Source organism: Metopolophium dirhodum, chromosome 1, assembly GCF_019925205.1.
Source record: "Metopolophium dirhodum isolate CAU chromosome 1, ASM1992520v1, whole genome shotgun sequence".
In the NCBI taxonomy this organism is placed as follows: Eukaryota; Metazoa; Arthropoda; class Insecta; order Hemiptera; family Aphididae; genus Metopolophium; species Metopolophium dirhodum.
This window is the reverse complement of record NC_083560.1, coordinates 69,602,578-69,612,700: the sequence shown is the minus strand read 5'-3', so window position 1 is coordinate 69,612,700 and position 10,123 is coordinate 69,602,578. Positions and strand designations below refer to the sequence as shown.

Sequence of the window (10,123 nt, the reverse complement as noted above, 5' to 3'; positions counted from 1 at the left end):
ACGCGTCAAAAGAGACGGAAAACGTTTCGCACCGCGCCCTGCTGTAATAGCGTCTGCACGACTCCGTCGAAACGACAAATATAAAATGATAATGACAATAATTGATATCGGAAAGCGCTGGAAATTTCACGATAACGTCGCCTCCGAAACGGTATAATAGTAATAACAATAATAATAATAATAATAATATTATACTAGCTATATGTATAGTGTAGAGGAAATCCAGGGTTAGGTGCCCCCACCGCTCCCCCCACAATAGCTCCGGCAGATCCGATGTCAACAATAGGGTCGGCTTTCGCTCCCGCTGACATTTTGCGTAACCGCACACGCACACGCACACACACACACACACACACACATATGTATATATATATATAAGACTCGACATTCCCCAAAACCGACCTTTGTCCCGGGCCGATATATATTGTTCCAATATCTATATCAGCCGCTCACACGCAAGCACATAATAATAATAATAATATATACTTACACACAAAAGCACATTTATGCACACGCACACACGCCCTGTGCAGTATCCCATATTATATATATATATATTATATTATTATATATATACCGCACGCTCGACGACATCTCTGGTCCGCCTCCTCCCCTTGCCCCTCGATGTCCCCCACATCCGATATCGTAATGATATGCACGATGAGGTGCCGTAATAATATAATACACACACACACGGACACACACACAAGCACGTATAATATATGACATATTATATATATATCATTAAATTACATAGGTATTGCGTACGGCGTAAATGGCGCAATGTGACCAAACGTCGAGACGAACTCGTATTGTAATAATTATAATGCATTACGAAGGTACGGCATAATACGCATACAATATGTGCGTTGTACTACAGACTATCATAATATTATATATATTGTATTGTACGGGACGCGAGGCCGTTAATATCACGTTATTTTTCGTTTGACTTCAACATGCATATTATAATATGTCCCGACAGACCGTTTTGACTCTTGCCACGCGTACCCATTATATTATAATTATAATATCGTTATATTGCAGTCAACAATGCGGTTCACAAAATCAAACGCCGCAAGCCACCGCCAGTGTCAACGATAAAGTATAAAAGTACCAGGTAAGGATCAGGCTTAATTTGGAAAATATAGAAGGGGGATGCAAAAATCTAAAAAAAAATAAATATTTAAATGTTTTATTGATTAGGATATAATTATTGATAGGGGTATACGCATAAATATTTATCAATTATCCGTCCCCATAAATTCGAGCACTCTCGGGATGGACCCAGCGAGTAACTATAACTATGTCTCAAGCCTTGGACGAGCATGGACGAGTGAAAAAGTTAAAGTTGAGTTCATTTTAACGTTACTGATTTTTCTTGATATAAGCTTAATAAATAACGAGTAACTTTTAATCAAATCTAAGTTACGTTAATTTATAAGTAATCAAATAATACAATTATAATTGATGATGCATTATATTGCATAAACATTTAGTTTTTATTATTTTAAACCATATTACTGGCTATATTTATATAAAAAAATAAATAAATAACTTAACTTAAGTTAATTGTAAGTTTCCATTTAACTTTTACTTAATTGAGTTGAAAAAAAAATTTAAGATAACTCAACTTTAAGCTTTTTAGAATGTAATGTATACTTAACTCAATAAAAAATTATCATTAACTTACCCAAGCTCGCCGGAGTATGTCTTATCGAGTTTGAATAAATTTTGGTAGAAAAGTACCAAAATTAATGTGGCTAACTTCTAACCCATTTTAATGGTTAAATTCTTAAAATTCGGTGGCTCGGTACCTACTTTTCATATCCAAACATCTAGTAGTCAGCACTAAGTAGTAAGTAGAACACATCTTGTCGTTTCGTGGTGGAGTCGTGTTTTTGTCACTTCCGTTTTGGTTCTGAATGCGTGAGCTACGACCACATTATATACATTATAAACTTGGTTATATGTAGGTATTTTAAACGCGGTTTTCATTCCCTCAGACTAGATATTTTTGCTTTGACCGCACAAACTCCATTTTAGCTTTATCCGTCGGCCGTCGCTGAAGTAGACTAAAAATAGTTCAAACAATCAATAACTGCAGTATAATATAATAAGCCTCCCGCTATAAGTCTACATTCTATGATAAAAGTTACAAGTGTAGGTCAAACTAAACTCAACTCACTGAAAAAAAAAATGGTAATCATTACCAAAATATGATTGCTATTACCAGAATTTTCGGTTGCACCCATGACAACAATGTGTTTGGTTGAAATTACATGTTCCATTTGGTAAACTGAGTTTTGTAGCAATTACAGTTTATTTAAGTTATAGATAGATAATAAAAATGTAGTGATTACAAAACTGATTTTTACCACAACTATTTGTTTTTGTAGATACATTAATATGCTTTGTTACAGATCCCTAATAGTTTGGTCGCTACACACATTAAATTGTAAATTCAACCAAATTTAGTTGGGTGTTTATTAAAATACGGTCTTTAATCATTACAATAATACTAGGTAAGTTTAACTGTATAATTTAGTACAACCTACCAGTGTAGCTTTTTATTGTTACAAAACATTGTGTCAACCCTACAGTTGAGTTTTGTAGAACTAAGTACCAGAATTTCTATTAAATTTCTGGCTACTGAAAATATAATAATATTACATAAAGACATTACATTTTAAATAAACAAACAAAACTTAACATTGTATGTCATAAATAATATATTTATTATTAAGTAAATAAATAAATAAATTACATTTCTTTTTTATAAATTTTCTGCCAGTATGTTATACTTATAATATTAAGAATCATATTAATAATTATTATTTTTAATCACAATTTTTCTTATTATACATTTTTATAAATAATTTAGGAATTAACTTAACAATAGATTTATACATATTTTAAATGAGTAGCTAAATGTTTTTTATACAAATTTAACAAATGAAAAGATCTATCGCAGTTCAATTCAATACAAATATATTCTACAAAATCATGGGTAGCATGTTTAATTTGAAAATGTTTACACAATGTTGAAATTAATGGAAAGGATTCTTTACATATAAAACAAGTAGGCAAGTTAAAGCTTAGAAATGAGTTTTAAATTATTATAATTAAAAAAAGAAAAATATGTTATAATGTAATTAACATAATATTCTATGGTGTTACAACAGTACCGTACATTCCAATATCGCTTAACAGAGAATTGACTGACACAAACTCTGTATCCCATGCAGTATTTATTTGATAAAAAGCTTTTTGAACAAATGACCAAACCGGCATGCTTTTCCAATGGATACTCCATATTTAAGGGGTGTATTGCTTTAAAACAACAGTCCACTGAAGATAGTATAGATTTTAATACATAGTACGTGCCGTTGACATAAACAAAATACTGAGTTATTTCGTTTATATTTTCCCCAACTATTATAACCAATGGCTGTAATGTTAATCCAAGTTGAAAAAACTTATCTTTTCTACGAGTTATAGTTGCTTGAAGTTCGGAATGAGATTTGATATGAGTGATGAACCCATCCTTCATTTCAGTTTTAGATGGTTTCCATGTAGTCTTTCCTCTCTTTCTTTTTGTTGGAACTGCACTGAATAGAAATGGTAGGACTAAAAATGCAGCAATAGAAGAAGCTTCTTCACTTTCTGAAAGATTTAAATTACCATTATAAATACATAAAATAGTAACTATGAAAAATATGAAATACAATTATATTACTATACCTGGTGCTAGGTCTAAATATTCTTTTAAAAAACATTTGAGTGAATTATCTCTTAATTTTTTTGATACACTTTTTGTGAGCTCTAAAATCTTCTGTTTGTATAGTGGAAATGTTTCCAAGAGACTTTCCTTTTTTCAGAATACAAAAAGTTGAAATCTTCAATCAACTAAAATAAATTCAATGAATTATTATTTATAAGCAAGGTTTTTAATTAAAATTTTTTTTTTAAACTTACAAGTCTATAACCAGATGGTTTTTTGAGTTTAGGAAAGTCATTCATATACTTAGAAACTGATATCTCTTGAGAGTTTGTATCCAATATTTTTTCTAAACGTTTTGATGATGTTATTGTCCAATACCGTTCGACGATGTCCCATAGATCACAGGAATTGTGAAGCCATGTCATGGATTCTTCAACACTATCATTATCTAAGATAATTTTATTAAAATAATATCAGTTATATCAATCCATACATGTAAAATAATGTAAAATATAAGCTTACCAATATTAGAACGATTAAAAGATAAAAGTAACACAGATTTTGATTTCTATCTTGGAGTAGCAACGATTAGACCAGCTTTCTTATACTCTCTTTTTCGGTTGTTGAAACAATCCAGTAATTTTCCCTTAGCTGCTTTCTTTAGATAAGGACCTTAAGTGATAAAAACATGAACATGCTGGTAAAAAGTACAAATAATAATTACATTCATTAAATACATTTACTATTTTACCATAGTTTATGTAGGGAATAAAATATGTACTGATGTGTTCCTTGGTAAACACTTCTGTTATTTCTTGTGCGAGAAAGAGCAGTCTTTGGGTCTTAACTGGGGTTTCTGGATTGTCTTGTAGTTCCCTCCTAACAATTAAATTGCATAACTTTCTTCTTCCGGCGTTATCTAACAAGTCTTTATACGCAGACAAAATTGATCTACCTTCTGTTGTACTTTTCAAAAAATCCAGAAGTTTAGGGACCTAGAAAAATTATATTTCTTACTAATAAAGCTAACAAGTAATATAATTAATATCACAATTACCTTTTCAGCAGTATTATCAGAAGACGTAGTTGCTATACTTTTAACAGTACCTTGTGATGATGTGGATGGCCCACTATTTAAAATACTTGTTTCAGATTCTGGTGATGTTAAACACGAAACATCAATGTTCAGTGAAGATAAATCCTCATTAGGTAATTGAGGCAAAACATTAATGTCTATTGGAGTTATTTGAGAGTTATTCAAGTCCTAAAAAATGATTTTATAATATAATTTTGCCAAGTAATTATAGATTAATTAACAATGTAAATTCGACCAAACATTGTTATAAAATATAATACTTCCTAATTACTAATATACAAGTACTTAAGTATTAAGATTTAAAGGGCTTAACTTATGTAACATTGATCAAAAGCACAACAGTATTAGGAAACCAAATATTATTATGTTGTAAAAAATGTATTTAGTTAAAAGACTATTGTTAAGGGTGACATGCAATTATATATAATTATAATATACCTAAGTTACCTATTTAATATCTCCAAATATGTTAATTTAATAAAGTTATCAAATATTACTTTTAAACCTATCTTAAATGCTTACCATGTATTCAGTTCTGTTATTTGCTAGTTCTAATACTTTTCTCCATTCGCCAAGATTAGTAATAAGCTTAGCTCTGTCACTAACTTTGGGTACAATTTCTTTAATCATTTCTTCGCTAAGCATGGATAAGCAAGAAATATCAACACCATGTTCTAAGAGTATAGTTAACATGTAAGGTGCAATTGAATACCAATAATAAAAGCAGTGTTATAAAGCATGTTTTGAGTAAGGGGTTAACTATAATATTTAATTAACACAAATACTATATGGGCTTCTTAATGAAATATACACTATAATAATTATCAGAGTTGGTACTGAACACATGTATTTTTTTATGGAGTGTCTAATTAACTATTTTCACATGGTTAGCCTTATATTAGGTACCATTGATGATTGATTATACATTATAGGACATACAGTATTATGTATAATGTAGGTATTAATGTATAACCAATGATATTACCTACATGTAGGTATTCATTAACCATGTGTGTGACGGGGAGTATAAGACCATTCCCTCGGGGGTTTTTACACCTTAAGCCATATGTCACGAGGGCGGCTCTTCACGCCTTCACGACGCGGTCACATCCCTCCGACGGGTTTCGTCAGAGCGCCCTGACGCCAAGCTGACGGTCCCCCGCCGGCTGCTCTCGTTCGAGATAGATCGGTGGGTTTCGTATAACCACGTCAGCGAGCGCTGGATTCGACCCAGTCAAATTCCTCCCCTTCTACTAAGGTGCTACTCCCGACAGCCCCCGCGAGGCCATCCACATAAGTCGCGAACGCGCGGCCGGCGAGCGCGAGCACGCGAGGTACACGCGCGCGTCGGCCGGACGCACGCCACAAAGCTCGACGGGCACTGATACCGTTCGGGCGTTAGCAATGTCAGGTTTTCAGTGGGGCTGCCCTCATCGCCTGCGGGATGAGATTTAAGGATCCGTTATCCAGAGTACTCACAACGACTCTTTTCCCACTAGCGTCGGCATCCGAACAGTTTTTTACGCTGCCGCGGTGCGGCCTTTTTGGAGTGGTACGGTTTTCTTTTGCCGGATGCCGTGTCCGTACCGATAGCTCGGGTTTGGGTGCTTGTCGGTGGGTGTCCCCCAGCCGGACTTCCATCTTGCACGCGTTCGTTCACGAGTTGGCCAGGCCCGTGAACTCTCAGTCAGGTTCGTGCTAGAAGCACCAGCGCGCCGGCAGAGGTCCACGTCTGCTTCGCCCTTCGTACGCTGGCGCCTCTCGCTCAAGCCCACTGGTTTGTCGCAGGTGGTATGGTACCCCCACTCGGGTAGTTTGTTCCCGTGCGGAGAAGGAAGGTGCCCTCCATCACCTCGGTCGTCTCTATTCGGGGACCCACGTCGAGGTCTTTTGACGTGCCTATCAGGACTGCCCTTCCTCAGTGCGTTGATACGCCTGGAACACGGCTATTGGTTTTTCCGTGAGTCCGCGCTCTGCGATTCGGTCCGCTCCGATCGCTTGCACCTTGAGCGCGGAGCTTTTTCGTAGTTGACAGGCGGGCAGTCGTATGTGTAAGCAGATGCTCTGCGATCCATGAGGACCTGCCTGGCAAGCTGCCCATCTCTGGGGTAAACTGTTGGAGTAGCTGGTCTGCTGAAAACTGCCTAGCCAGTCCTCTTTTCCTTCATTGATGACCCATCCCCGTCACCACCGGTAAGTCTCTGAGACCACCTCCAGGTGCTTCCTATTACCCGGGAAGCTCGGTTTGGAGATGCGCTCTCCACTGGCGTTGAGATCGGGACGGGGTCCTTAGGTGACCCGGGGGTGCGAAGACGCCTTCCGGCCATTCGTCATCCGCCCAGTCCTGCGCCCAGGCAGGACATCGTCAGCCGCGGTCTCAATCCCGCGGCTCTTTTTTGCTCCGCACGATTCTGCACAATCATGAGTAAGCTTTTCGTGAGGGCGCTCGACGGTGTAGCCTTGTTCGGGCGCCCCCCGCCTTCCTACCCATTTCAGACCTTTTGTGACTTAGCGTGCTCTAAACCACCGGGTTGCCACCCTGGAAGGTACAGGTGGCCCAGGGAACTCGGAGGTCCTTGGTCATTTCACTAGCACCAAGCTTGACCTGCCCCGAGCCCTTGTGATTACAGTTCAGTTAACTCGAAGCTCTAGGGCTAGCTTCGTTAAGACCGTACCCCGCCTGCCCCTTTCATGGACCAGATTAGTCAGCCAGTTTCTCAACGTGACTCGTCTTAGCGCGGTCGGTAGCAGGTGTGTACTTGTACTGGTCAGTCCACCCGCCTGACTCGTCGTGGCCTGGTTGGGCAGTCCTTGCCAGGCGGGTGGACGTGCCAGTAAGTCTTCTGGGGTTACCTCGATGCCCTTTCAGCAACCTAGGTCAGACCGCTCTAGGGGCCCGCCAGCCCCTCCCCGACCGGCGGGCGCTTCACCTGTGAGGGCGCGGGAACACCGGCCCGGTGTAACCAACGGTCCCCCGAACCTGCCCTCGCTCTGCCGCCTTCAGAGTTCTGGTGGCCTCGTGTTGTTTGTAACGGTCGGTTTCCGCGCAGCAACGGGGGATCCGAGCCCGCCATCGCCGTCGTCACCGCAGTTTCTTTTGCCGTTCTTACGGCGACGGCGGGTCTTAGCACCCGTTCCCTCGCTTCTACCTAACGTAACTAAGATGTTACCTGCCCGTAGTTCAGGTATGTGGTCCCTGGCTCCGCCCACTCGTTGGTGGTTTCAGTCTTACGGTAGCAAATTGTGCTTGTTTTGACGACAAACTACGATTGCCGGCCCTGACGGGCTGGTGCGTTCAAGGTTTTGCCGCTGACGGCGCCGTACTGTCGGGGTTGGTTCCGGTGCACAACGTCGGAGTCCTTCCTCTAAAGCAGGGTCATTTGCAAGCGGTTGACTGAATTCAGATCACCACTTCTCCGCGGCCGGGTCGCTGGTACTCCTTCTCATCCACTCGGTTTGATCTCTCCCGCCAGGAACGCATCTTTGCACATAGCTAATGCGAACCATCTATCGGTCAAGGTACTCATGAGGGATGTTCGGAGAAGTAATCACCCGACGCGTCGCCTTAAGCATATAAGAGCTAGCGTCGGCCTTCTGTGGTTCTCATCTCACGCACTTCAAGCGAGACGTTCGTCAAAGACGCCGTGATTGGATCTCGTGTCACCGGTTGATTCACATAATCAACCGTAAATGGGACGGTAGCTCGGTGTTAGCAAACTTTGCAAAGTCAGTATCCTTCCGTCGGCGACGTGGACGCCCCGGCCTTCGGCATGCGCCGCGGTCTGTCAACCCCGCGACGCCCAGCGAAACTCACAGGCCTCACCTCATTGGCTGTGGTTTCGCTAGATACATGTAGGTATTGTAAATTGTTCGTGTAGTTACTGTAACATAAGTTCAAACCCTGATAACTAATAATGTTAATAATTTAAAAATTATTTTAAGTTACCTTTTATTATATTGAATACTTACCCACCACAAATTAAGGTATATCTTATTCATGATTCCTACTTACCTATTGATTATAGTGGGTAATTAGCAATTATACATACCACGGAATATTTCAACGTATTGTCCAAGTTGCCATGCGTATAACATATCAGCTACATCTGCGTCCGCCATATTATGTAATAAAAGTAATCAAGTATAAAAAGTTAAACGAGAAAACGAGAGAACAAGAGAACGAGAAAACGCTTCAACGAGTTCGGATTGTGCAATGTGCACTTAGCACTTGTGAGTTGTGACTTGTGCCGTAAACCTCACAGTCACAACCGTTGTGGGTACTAAGTACTGGGTAGTGTTTACAATATTGTTGAGTAGCGATAACGGGTTTTTGGCTATTTATATCATTTATATGTTACCGACACAGTTGATTCAGTTAAACTAATCTAATTATAATAAGCACAACTAACTTAATGTTAACAATATGATACATTCAATTGGAAACACCAATCATAACGATATCGAATTTATTAACGTATTGTAATGATAACAAAAAAGTACGGTTATAGTCATATTAATTTGTTTAATAACTATATTAACTATACAGCCACGTTTGTTAAGCACAATAGAAACTATTGTGTACATTATTATATTATTTTGTATCCACTACAAAAAATAGAATTTTTACTACTACACTAAAAATGAGTTGTTTTAACATGGATAATCTTAACGATTACAAAATGGTATGGTACAAATTACTTATGTTAGGCTTAGTTTACCAAAATTTCGTTTATATATTTTTACTTGGTAACGTTTACAATTTAATTGTTGTTTTAAATAGTTGTTAGGTTACATAAAAATATTTATAATTAACAAAATAATGTTTGTTGCTGCTTCTTTACATTCCGGTATTTACAATCTAAATTAGCGTACTGGTTCTTGTATTTTTGTTGTCTCTACATAAAAACACTTAACATAACAGTTATGTTAAAATATGGTCTGTTATTTTTTTCCGTGGCTCCTACAAAAATAAAATTCAAAATCAATGGTTGAGGAGACTTTTTTCCAAACCTATTTGAAGGGTTTCGAGGGCCAGGTCAAGTTTTGGGTAAACTGGGTGGTTGCCCAGGGTACTGTTATTACATATAGGAGTGACTTCAATACAAAAATTATTTTTAAATTTAAATTTTTTTTATATAATAGTTTGTGTTTTTTGCTTAAAATTAAACAAACCACGAAATTGTGTAAATATATATATTTTAAAGTTAGCGATTAGAAAATATATAAAACAGAATATTATTGCATATATATGAATACCATATAGATTTGTGTAATGACATTGAGATAACTATAGTGTTAATGTA

At 38.0% G+C, this 10,123-nt stretch overlaps 1 protein-coding gene and 1 pseudogene across 1 annotated transcript; both read right to left on the bottom strand.

Moving 5' to 3' along the window:
* Positions 1-3,092: 3,092 nt before the first annotated feature.
* On the bottom strand, positions 3,093-4,023 carry LOC132933492 (uncharacterized; annotated as a pseudogene).
* Positions 4,024-4,292: 269 nt separating this feature from the next.
* LOC132941117 (uncharacterized) lies at positions 4,293-5,513 on the bottom strand. The gene is made up of 5 exons (XM_061009026.1): positions 5,343-5,513; positions 4,895-4,988; positions 4,832-4,854; positions 4,476-4,719; positions 4,293-4,396 (listed from the first exon to the last, which is right to left on the bottom strand). Exons 1-5 carry the CDS (start codon positions 5,511-5,513, stop codon positions 4,293-4,295), a joined length of 636 nt encoding a protein of 211 aa, XP_060865009.1.
* Between the last annotated feature and the right edge of the window lie 4,610 nt (positions 5,514-10,123).

Bases quoted from the DNA above. Each gene is read 5' to 3' on its own strand.
- LOC132941117 (XM_061009026.1), bottom strand. From the start codon at position 5,513: ATGTTAACTATACTCTTAGAACATGGTGTTGATATTTCTTGCTTATCC. The intron at 4,855-4,894 runs GTTTAACATCAC...TATTTTAAATAG, and splicing joins ACTGAACATTGATGTTTCGT to TGGGCCATCCACATCATCAC. The intron at 4,720-4,831 runs GTACTGTTAAAA...TAATTTTTCTAG, and splicing joins GCCATCCACATCATCACAAG to GTCCCTAAACTTCTGGATTT.